Source organism: Ochotona princeps, chromosome 4 (assembly GCF_030435755.1).
Source record: "Ochotona princeps isolate mOchPri1 chromosome 4, mOchPri1.hap1, whole genome shotgun sequence".
NCBI classification, from domain to species: Eukaryota; Metazoa; Chordata; class Mammalia; order Lagomorpha; family Ochotonidae; genus Ochotona; species Ochotona princeps.
In genome coordinates this window covers 95,257,782-95,269,745 of record NC_080835.1, presented here as the reverse complement: position 1 = coordinate 95,269,745, position 11,964 = coordinate 95,257,782, and the positions used below count along the sequence as shown (strand labels likewise).

The 11,964-nt window shown below is 40.7% G+C and overlaps 1 protein-coding gene across 1 annotated transcript; it reads left to right on the top strand.

Annotated features, from left to right (window-relative positions):
* Positions 1 to 370: 370 nt before the first annotated feature.
* TMEM225 (transmembrane protein 225) lies at positions 371 to 2,936 on the top strand. Its single transcript, XM_004597743.3, has 4 exons — positions 371 to 750; positions 1,265 to 1,411; positions 1,691 to 1,825; positions 2,467 to 2,936. The coding sequence occupies exons 1-4, from the start codon at positions 570 to 572 to the stop codon at positions 2,706 to 2,708; spliced, it is 705 nt and encodes a 234-aa protein (XP_004597800.2). The 5' UTR covers positions 371 to 569; the 3' UTR covers positions 2,709 to 2,936.
* Positions 2,937 to 11,964: the final 9,028 nt, after the last annotated feature.

The following is an 11,964-nucleotide window of genomic DNA, read 5'->3' as shown; positions in this document are numbered from 1 at the left end:
CCTTCCCAGGGAGGAATCCAAGTTTCTTCAAAACATCCTCAATTTTGAGTTGTCGTTTTCATTTGTGATACAAATTATCTGACGCCTCATTTCAATGATCCTGAACTCCTCCACTCACTGATGCCTATGAAATGTTAATTCATCCTGGGATACAAAATTTCAGCTCTAAAACCTGAACTATTTTGCCACGCATGTCAGCCTTTTTGGGGGTCTCTAGTTATCCCTAGATCTGAGTGTTCTCTGTAAATGTGATATCAAATGACCCTCTGTACCTGACAGCTCTGTCAGCTCTCTCAGTAGGCACCGTTCTTTCAGTTTTCTAGGCCCAAGGGTCAAGGGTCAAAACCAATAGATAATTCCATGGCAGTTAACAAACTTGAAACAAGCTGGGCCCATTTGAGTGGTGGTGAGCGGAAATCATCTACTCTGTTCCACAAGCGACTTTAGCTTCTGCCATTGTCAAGGCCTCAGGGGTCACTAAAAATCCAGATTTTGCTTTTGCCCCTGATGGATAATTAAATCAGAGAAGAAGCGATCTGTGCAGTTTTCAGCTAGAAGTCCCAATCACAATGATTCACATATCGAGAAGAAATATACAGGCTATCAGCACCCTCGCTGCCTCCTGGGCCACAATCTTGTTGGCCATAGGGATCATTATGGATGATTGGGCCGAACTGACCCCTGATCAACAACAGACAAAGGTGAACCACAGTCCGTGGATGGAATGCTGCACTGCTACTTGGCCGGAAGGTCAGAACTACACTCTTGAAAGAAATAAGTGGGGAGGAAGGGTTCATTGTCATTTCACTTTTCACCTTGCCAGCTTTCCATGACACAACTTTCCAAGCTGCCAGGTTCCCATTTCCATGGTCAATGCAGACAAGGAAAATTCCAAAATCTACCACTTAGATATTTGAGAAGATATGTTTAGAAGTTTATCTGTTTATTTGCCAGACATTGGGAAATCTTGGCAATAGAGTGCCAAGAGTATGAAAGGAAGGTAACTGGCAAGAAGCAAGAACAGGTCATATCGCCTCCAGAAAAAGGCTCAATGAGTTGGAGTGTTTAACAAGAAATGAGTATTGAGGAAAAGAAAAAGGCTTAAATCGTTTCTACTTACTCTCCCTCACTCAGCTGAAGAGTTCCTGTCCCCCGCTTGCGCCCTTTTCCCTCTCTTTGTTATTCAGTCAAATCTCTTACTCTAGTCTCACTTTGATTTAGAGAGTTTCCAAAACCCCATCTCAACAGTTTTGCTTTCCAACAGATGACCTGGCGAAGATCAGGATGATAATGGTTGCGGTCCTCAGCATTTCCTTCTCCCTTAACTTGATCCTAGCTCTGGAATACACCTACATGATTCCTCACAACATGTGCTTGCACCTCTTTACTGCCACTGCAGGTTTTGCCTCAGGTAACTTGCTAGCTCCTCTAACACAGGTGAGAGGTGTAGCAGGTTGATGGGTGCAAGTTGCATCCTCTCACTGGCCTTCCTAATTTTCTGCTTCTGAATTAGGTCCACTATCAAAGTCTGAGCAATCTTGAAACAAGACATGGCCCATCAAGGCAAAATGTGGGAAGTTATGTGTACCTTGGGGATGCATTGAACAAAGGAAGTAAAGTTCCTGAAAAAGGACTGTTGTTCTTTCTTTCTCTCTCTCTCTCTCTCTCTTTCTCTCTCCCTGGACATCAGGCATCCTTCTGGTCAGTGCACTGCTACTATACCACCAAAAGCTAACGCAAGGTGAATCCGTGTACTTCATTAAATTCAAGGTCTCCCTGGCCATTTTCATTGCCTACGTAAATGCTTTCTTCTTTTTTGTCACTGGTGAGTGTCATCAGATCTTCTGAGGGATGATAAGAACTCATCTAGCCCAAAGAAAGGATGGGACAGGGAAGTAGATGGTAAAAATTCCACCCCTGGATTTTCCAGGCTAAAGCTCACCTTGATCCATTAGTAGGATAGTTCCCACAAGAAAAGGGCTGGAGAGGGCCTTTTTGTGGTGAGCTGTGTGAAGTGCCTTCTATGTTTCCCACCTTCTCCATTTCCCAGCAGAGATGACTGATAAAATCACACTCAAAGAGCACAGCTGGGCCTGGTTGCTCAGTTACAGAGAGGGAACACCGTGCAATATCAGGACAGCTCAAGCACAGGGAGCAGCAATGGCTGACACCAAATGGGCCAGTCTCAACAGCTCTTTCAGTTTTCATTTATAATTGCAGTCCCAAGCCCAAAAAGAGAAATTGCTCATTTAAAAAAAAAAAAAAAAAAAAAAAAAAGAAGCATTTAAGCTATTGTGCATATACCTCCTGCCTCCTCCACTAAACCGTTCCCCTCCCAGATGGCACTGAGTACTTGGAAGGGATTCACTAGGCTTTGGGTCAGGGCCTTCTGCCAACGTGAAGGGAAATGCGGTCTGGATTCTTGAATGTTCCTACATCCCACTCCTTGGTTTTTCCTTTCCCTAGGATTCTTCTCCATCCTTCAGTGCAGACAGTTCACACATTGCTGCAGCTGCCTGTGTATCATTGATTCTGACAAAGACCGTGAGACTACACACACACCCAAGCCTTCTGTCCAGATGACATCGTTGCGAGAACGCACTGTCACTCCTCGCAGCATTGTCCGTGCACACTCCTCCATCAGCTCAAAGGACGTTATCCCCAGCAGATCACAGGTCCAATCACGCCGCGTCACCTGGGCTTTATGATTTGACAATCCTTATCTTTCACTATGTGCCCATTTTCATATACAACAGCCTGTAACTGCACACCACGTGTGTTTCCAACCATCTGCCTATGTGACTTTATGTAAATGACAGAATAGTGTGGAGATCTGTAGAAAGTTCCAGAAGATGACCTTATTTTTTTATCTTGACATGTTAAACCAATAATTTCTCCTATAACATGTGTTGTTAATGTAATAAAAATTACCACACATAATTAAGACTTTCTGTATTCCAAACTGTACATATTGCAAAGATTCATAATGATATGAAATATCTTTTATGTTGTGATGAAAAGTTTCAAACATACAGAAAAGAACACAAAACAATATGATAGACACCTATGCACACATCACCCAAATGTGTGTATGCTATCATTTCCTCTAGAAGTTTTTCAACTAAATTCATATAGAGAGGGGTAGGAGTCTAATCTAGTAGTTACGCTGCCAGTTGGAATAGTCATATCCAACATAAAAGTAGTCGACTTTAAATCCTGGCTCTGCTCCCAATTCTAGCTTCCTACAAACTCATATCCAGAAGGCAGTCAATCACAGCTCAAGTAAATGTATCCTTGCCACACATACGGAAGATCTGGACTAAGTTCCTGACTCCCAGCTTTGAACCGGCGCAGGCCCCATCACATACACATTTGGGGAGTGAACCAGCAGATGGGAGCTCTGAATGTATATCTGCTTCTCTCTCTCTCCCCCAACTAATAATAATATATGTATGATGAATTAAAACATGAAGATATACTTGCTATTCCTTTCATGTTTTTCTAATCTCACTCTCCTCTATTTTTACTTTTTTAGCAGTTACTTGTTTATTTGAAAGAGTGGTAGAGAAGAAAACACAGAAAGAGGAAAAGATGTTCCATGCTCTGCTCCACTTCCCAAATGGTTGGAATAGCCAGGGCTGGGCCACGCTAAATCCAAGAGTCAGGAGTCCCATCTCGGTCACACACATAGGTGGCAGGGGACATGAGTGCCCTGAAGTGCTTGAGCCATCTTCTACTGCTTTCCCAGACATATTAGCCAGGAGCTGGATAGGAAGCAAAACAGCCAGAACTGGAATTGGCACTATAGCACAAGATGCCCACCATCAAGGCAACAATTGTCCATGTCATGTCATCTCTTCTGCTTTGTTCACAATCATAAAATACTTTTAAGACTCATTACTGAGCATTTTATATCCATATTAGCCTTTCAACTTCTTTATATAGGTAGCATTGCCTCAGATCTCCAGGATACAGTTGAAAAGGTAATAAACATCATTTTCTTCATTTTAATAAAAAGTCCCTATAATCCCAAACATTGTGTTTTGTTCTTTTTTTAAGATGTGTTAATTTATTGAAAGAGTTACAGAGAGATCTAGATAGAGAAATCTTCCATCTATTGGTTAACTATTCAGATGGCTACAGCAGCCAAGCCAAGCCAGGTACTTCTTGGGGCTCTCCCACTTAGGGTAGGGGCCCAAAGAATTGGGCTATCTTCTGTCGCTTTACCTAAACCATGAACAGGTAGCTGGATTAGAAGCAGAACAGCCAGGAGAGGAATTTTGGTAAAAATATGAGATGCAGTATCTTAGGCAGGTGCTTTACCCACTGCACCATTAACGTTGCCTCTTACTCCATGATTTTGATCCGGCTTCCTGTTAATGTGTCAGGGAGGCCATAGATAATGGCCCAAATACTTGAGTTCTTGTGTTTCATGGGGGACACCCAGCTAGAGCTCATAGCTTCTGATTTTGACTCTGTTTAACCCAGGCTGTTTAGAATATTTGAGAAGTAAACCAGGGGATGAAAGATATCTCTATTTATCTATCTATCATTCATATCTCTCCCTTTCCCTACGCTTTTCCTCCTCTCAAGTCAGCCATTTCCCTTAAAGTTTTATGAAAACAAAAAGCTTCCGATTTAAAAATTCAGCATCTAAAAAGTAGAAGATACATTCTTTTCTAATGCCATTTACCCAGTTTTAAAGTATTTAACAGGTGCCTGATACATAATAGCAAATATTTCAGTGCACAGTCGGTAGTGACACACTGCTGCTCCAAACCCAAAAGCAGAATTAAAGGCCCATTGAAGACAGAAACAGTGGATTTGAACAGATTTCAGTAGAATTGGCCAGGGGAAAAAGGATCATATGCAAGAATCTTATAAGGACCAGAGATTACCAATTAAGAAATAAGTACATAATTATCCAGCGAGTGTTTCATAACTGAAAGAATAGAAACTTCAACATTTTTGAGGAAAAAGATTATGGAGGTGACCTCCAGGCTCCAGCACTGCGAAGTTTTCCAAAAAAATCTACTTTTAAGAAAGCAGTCTCAGATTGTGACACTGTGGGATCAAATTTTAATCACCTGCAGGACATTAAAATAGCTCACAGAGTAGAAGTGTGTGTGTATCCAGCAAGCACTGTGTCTAAGAAAGTCAAGAAGTTTTAAGATCCTCGTAATATCAAAGGTTTTCTTATGAATGAAAGTCAAACAGATTAAGCAGAGAGCTGTGTTAGCTCACCTACACGACATATTCATATTTTCACATTTTTGCTATCATAGAAATCCAGCTGGTATTTTTTTCTTCATCCTTCAAGGTGTCTCTGCTTCCATCCATCCTTCTTCCACTTTTATTGTTGTTCATTTCTTTTATATGAACAATGTATATGTTCATATATTTACTTATTATTAAATGACTACTGAGTGCCATGCGCTGTTGTGTCTACTGGTAAGTACTTCCTCTCATTTTAACTCCATTATTCTAAACAGAGGGTATTCATGGCATCTCCAATTGAAAGTCAAAGAATTAACATCACAGAAATGTAATGTTTTTAAAGATCTATTTTTATTTGAAAGAGCAGAGTGAGAGAGAGAGATGTTTGATCTGCTGGCTCACACTCTGAATGGCCATATAGGCCAGACAGTCACTGACTGAAGCCAGCAAGCAGGAGCCAGAGTCTCCCACATGGCCTAAGGTCTTGAGCTCTGCTCTTTTCCCAGGCCATAAACAGGGAGTTGGGTTGGAAATGAAGTGGCCAGGACTCAAACCTGAGTGCATATGGGATTGCTGGCACTGCAGCCAGAATCTTAGCTGCAGCCCCAGAAATACAATTTAACCCCAGCCTTCCAATTTCAAAGTTCTCCAAATGCTTTCCAAGGTACAACGATGTATTTAGAACACGACATAAGAAATATGATTTTGTTTTTTAAAGACTGAAAGTTTCAGATGTTTAGGATCATATCTTAGGGCAAAAGTCCATGATAACTTATATTTATGTGAATTGACCCTTCAAAATGTTGAAAAATTAAGAACTTACAAACAGATAAGGATATTGAGTTCAGGAGCTTATTATGAGATAGTAAGGGGAACTGATAATGGGGCACACAAGGTTGAGCCTCCACCTGAGAGGCCAACATCAAGTCCCAGAGTGCCCTGGTTCATGCTCAGATTGCTGCTAACTCTCCTGGGAAAGCAGCAGAGGGTGGCCTGAGTGCTCACATCCCTGCCACTGCACTCTGATGGAGTACCTGCTCCTGCTTTCAGCATGGCCCAGCTGAGAGTAAACCAGGAGATGGAAGGTCTCTGTCTCTCACTCTCTGTAACCCTGTTACTGACAAAAATGAATACATCTTTAATAGCTATTAAGGGAAAAAATATTGAATTGCAGGTTTTCCTTGGCTTGTGCTTAATTTTCTGTTCCATCTCTGATTCAACTAGCAGGAGAAAAGTATTTGGTTGGTTGGTTGGTTGGTTGGTTGGTTGGTTGGTTTTGGTTTATAAGAGCCAGAAAAAATTTTAGAAGAGTAATTACAAAAACAAAAAAGTCACACATAATTAAACTAATTGTATCTTTTAAGTTACCTTTGTGTCCTTGCAAACAGTGTCTGAGTGAACTTATTCCCAAATAAAAGTGTTCTTAAATTTATGATATATATATGGGGAGGATGCATGCTTAAGGCACTGCATGTAGAACTCCAGATTCAGCTTATAATTCAGCTCACGGCTATGTGTGCCCTGGGAGGCCACAGGTGATGACTCGAGTGCCTGGGTCGCTGCTACCTACATGGGAGATCTGGAGGTGTGGATTGAGTTCCAGGCTTCAGGCTTTGCGCTCTCGCTCTCTCTCATCTTTCAAATAAGTGCAAATAATTTTTACATAGATTAAGAAATAAATTAGTACTTTGCTTTATGTTACTGCTAGCTGTGAGGTTAGTTACAGCTAAAACAAGCAAGGTAAAAGTAAATTTCTTTCAAAAAAGCTGATGTCATCAGAAGATGAAGCTGTACCTCAAATAAGAATGGAGACACCTGCAGGAGCAACTGAACAAGAAGCAACGGGGTATTTTCCCAAGGAGAAAACAGCACAGGAAAAGATGGATAATAAGGAGGTCAGATGTCTCAGGTTACAGAAAACGCAAACTACTTAAAAAAAAAATACATGTTTTTCTCTTAAGTCACAAATTATAATTGATGCATAAACTGAATGATGCAGTATTACAGGTGTCTATGTTTAACTGGTAATGGAATTAACAACTATGTATTTTGGACTACCCATCACTGTATTTAACTTACACTCAAAGATTTTGTCTCAATAAATCAAACTGATTTTTCTTCGATTGATTTATTTGAATTTTAATGCACTGATGGCCTACACGAAAGTCCTAAGGTGAATGCCATTGCTATCCATGGTGTGAGGTGAAGCTGATGGAGGCTGCCCTGAGAAACACAGAATCAGACATTTCAAAGCAGTCTGTAAGACACCTCTTGCATTGCCACTGTTGACTTCACAGTTGCTCTTCGTGACTGTTTTCTTGGGATTGGAATAATCATAACCTGTCCTTCGTAAATTAATCTGACCCTTAATGCAATAAGAACACATTTTACTTTGCTGTGTGTTTAAATGATATAAACAACGTTTATCTTACAGCGGCAGCAATGACAAGAAATAACAAGAAAACTATCAGCAAACACAACTACCAATGTTTTCTAACTCCTTGTCAGCTCCCTCACATCCATGAAAAATTTTGTGTTAATAATTAGCTGTTGATGTACTGCTTTATCATAAATACTAATTTTTTTAAAGATTTATTTATTTTTATTGCAAAGTCAGATATACAGAGAGAAGGAGAGACAGAGAGGAAGATCTTCCGTCTGTTGATTCACTCCCAAAGCGGCGGCAATGGCTGGAGCTGAGCCAATCCAAAGCCAGGTGCAGGGTCCCAAGGCTTTGGGCCGCCCTCAACTGCTTTCCCGGGCCACAAGCAGGGAGCTGGAAGGGAAATGGAGCCGCCTGGATTAGAACCGGCGCCCATATGGGATCCTGGCACATTCAAGGCGAGGATCTTAGCAGCTAGGCTACTGTGCTGGGCCCAAATAATCCAATTTCAAATATCACATGTCTTAGATTCATTTGTTTTTGAACTTCATAAAAATACATTTTATAACGTTATATAATAATTTTTGAGATTTGCATTTATAAAAACATAAATTTTCATTTTAAAATATATTCCCTCAGAAGGATACCTATGAACATTGGAAAAGAAAAACAAGATTAAAAATATCCATATTGCATGTTTAAACATTTCCATCTTTTGGGGTCGACATGATGGCTCAATTGGCTAATCCTCCATTCAAGCACCAGCATCTCAAATGGACGCCTGTTTATGTCCTGGCTGCTCTACTTCCCACCCAGCTCATAGGCCTGTGGCCTACAAAAGCAGAGAGCTAGACAGCTTATGTCCTTGGGATCCTGTACCCACATGGGAGACCCAGAAAAAGCTGGCTTCAGATTAGCTCAGGTCTGGCCGTTAACAGCCATTTGGGGAATGGACCAGCAAATAGACAATTTTTCTGTCTCTTCTTCTCTCCGTATATCTGCCTTTTTATATCATTTTTTAAATCCCTTCATCTTTTTTTAAAAAAAGCAAAAACACCCTAGTTTAGTACAAATAAAGATAAAAAACGGGCCCGGCGCCGTGGCCTAGCGGCTAAAGTCCTCGCCTTGAAAGCCACGGGATCCCATATGAGCGCCGGTTCTAATCCCGGCAGCTCCACTTCCCATCCAGCTCCCTGCTTGTGGCCTGGGAAAGCAGTCGAGGACGGCCCAATGCATTGGGAACCTGCACCCGCTTGGGAGACCCGGAAGAGGTTCCAGGTCCTGGCATCGGATTGGCGCGTACCGGCCCGTTGCAGCTCACTTGGGGAGTGAAACATTGGATGGAAGATCTTCCTCTCTGTCTCTCCTCCTCTGTATATCCGGCTTTCCAATAATAATAAAATCCTTAAAAAAAAAAGATAAAAAACAATGACTATAAGCAATATATGAATGAAAAAATTTTAGTGACCATTTCATACATATGTAGTAAATTTTAAAGCAGTCACAGATCATGAAAACTATAATTTTGTATCACTCTTAATCATTGCTTTGACAAAGATATGAAAGTTTTACAAAGCTACATTTGCAACAATATGGGCACACACAGACATTACTCTTAATTTTAACTCCCACATTTAAGGGAGAACATAAAGTGTGTCATTCTGGGTCTGGCCTGCCTCACCCAACACAGGGCCTCACCCTGAGGCCCCCTTTATTACTCACGTATTTGGTGCTAGGGTTCTTTCTTTCATATGCCTGTATTCATTCATTTGCTCATTATTCTAGGATTTCACTGTGACTATACAGTTGTGCCTCAGTATGCGTGAAGGACTGGTTCAGAAAACCATCCTCCCATTTCAAAACCCACTAATGCTCAAGTTCGTCATATAAATTAGTTAATACTTGCATGTAACCCATGCACATCATCCCACTTGCTTTGAATCTTCTCCAGATTCTTCAAATACCTCTTTAGTATAAATGCTAGACAGTTGTCATAACATTTATGGGAAAATGACAGGAAAAACTCAGAATATATTCAATACAGAAGCAAATGTTTGTCCTGATACTTTCCATGCACAGTTGATTGAACTTGAAGATACACACCCCATAAATATGTAAGGCTGCCTGCATTCATGTTTTTCCTTGGTCTGTCAAACTCTTTAACGGCCTTCATCTTCTGCCATCAAATCAGTAAAGCTCTGGGCAGTTCTACATTTGTCCAAGTTTGTCTTGGCTGGAATTGGGAGTTTGACTATAGGACAGACAATTATTTCACTTGACAAATTAAGAGTGATCATTTTCAAAACAGTTGTTTCATTTCAGACATCCACCAATAATGTCTCAGATACTTTAAACACACATCTTTTCAGTCTTGTGTTATTTTCATAATTCCTGGGTTTTAGACAATTGTGTGAAAATGAGTTAACATTTCAGTGGGGCCTGATATGTATTTTCCTATTAACCAGTAAGATTGGACATCTGTTTATATGGTTACTATTGCATGCATTTCTGTGAGTTTCCATTGTATTATTTTTATTTTTGTTGTTGACTTTTGATGTCTGAAGTTAACTTAGTATTTTACACAAAGATCTTGGGACTCCCTTACCTAGTTGGTGACTTGGGTTTTCATTTTGTTACAGAGGCATTTTGGATAGTAAGAATTCTTATTTTTTACGTATTTGGTTATATTAATATTGTCTCTTTGGTATTTACAAATCATTCCTATAGAATTTGGGGACTATTATATTTATACATATTTAAGTGTTTATGTTTTTCTCTCTGTTTAAATCCCTATCTAGTTAAAAGCAATATTTGTATATGCAGAAATAAAAATGTTATTTTCTTTTTCCATATATACATGTGAATATGTGATTTCCGTAGATAGAGAATGTGGGAGATTGCGCCAGGGTCTCTGCCTGCTACCTGGTGGGCATGGCTTACAGCTTACCTGCCCATGATCTGAGGCACAGATTCCAGCCTTGAATGCAGAATGATATGACTGGAGGACCAAGGGGAATAGATGTGCCTTCTGGCCAATTACAGTGTCACTGTTGGGTGGGGGGACTGTTGGGAGATGCCCTCCAGCTCTCCCCTTCCTTAGCCTTCATAAGCTTGTAATGTGTGCTCAATAAACAGAGGTTCCCAACCGACAGTCCCAGTGGTTCTGCAGCTGAAAAACACCATCGCCTTACCCCTCAGTGGCCTCGGAGCCTGCTGGAGAGAATATACTTTTTTCATTTTTCATAATATCTATACATTTTTACCTTAATTTTTTGAATATTTCTTCTTTCTCTGTTGACTTGCCATTTATATCAGCTGTACAAGAGGGTACTCCCAAAAATCTCATGAGAAATGATTTCAGAAGATAATTGGAGGACAGCATAGCACTTCAGCTGCCCGCTTGCCATGCCCACATTCCAAATCAGAGCCCATGAGTTCATGTCCTGGCTCTATTCGATTCCAGCTTCTTGTTAATGCACACCTTGAAACTTTTACAGATGCTTTTTTTAAAAAGATTTTATTTGTTTTTATTGCAAAGTCAGATATAAGAGAGGAGGAGAGACAGAGAGGAAGATCTTCCATCCTCTGATTCACTCCTCAAGTGGCTGCAGTGGCTAGAGATACACTGGATCCAAGGCCAGGAGCCAGGCACTTCCTCCAGGTCTCCCATGTAGGTGCAGGGTCCCAGGGCTTTAGACCATCCCCAACTGTCTTCCCAGGCCACAATCTGTGAACTGGATGGGTAGCAGGGCTGCCGGGATTAGATCCGGTGCCCATTTCGGATCCCGGTGCATTCAAGGCAAGGATTTTAGCTACAGGACCACTGCACTGGCCCTTACAGATGCTTTTGGTAACTGAAGTGTACTCCTTACCTTGCACAAAGATCTGTGAATATCTTTCCTAGTCAGAGGCTCATGTTTTCATTTCCTTGTGAATATCAAGAGTTCTTATTTTTTAAATATTTTAACCTATTAATGTTGCCTCTATGTTTAAAACTAGATTAGTATTAACAAGAAACAATCCCTACAAAATTTCAGAAACAATTTATTTACTTGGTTTTTTTTTTATTAATTGCATTGCATTATGTGACAGTTTTATAGGCTCAGGGATTCCCCCAACCCCTCCCCATGCCCTTCCCCCATGGTGGATTCCTCCACCTTGTTGCAGTATTACAGTTCAAATTCAATCAAGATTCTTTCTTTGCACACATATACCAAGCATAGAGTCCAGCATCTTATTGTCCAGATAAACTGAACAGTTTCTTGGGGAGACCATCTCTGGTCTGAAGGTAGAGCTGGCAGAATATCGTCCCAATCAATTAAGAGTCCCAACATAACATCAACAACAATTTACAACATTATGGA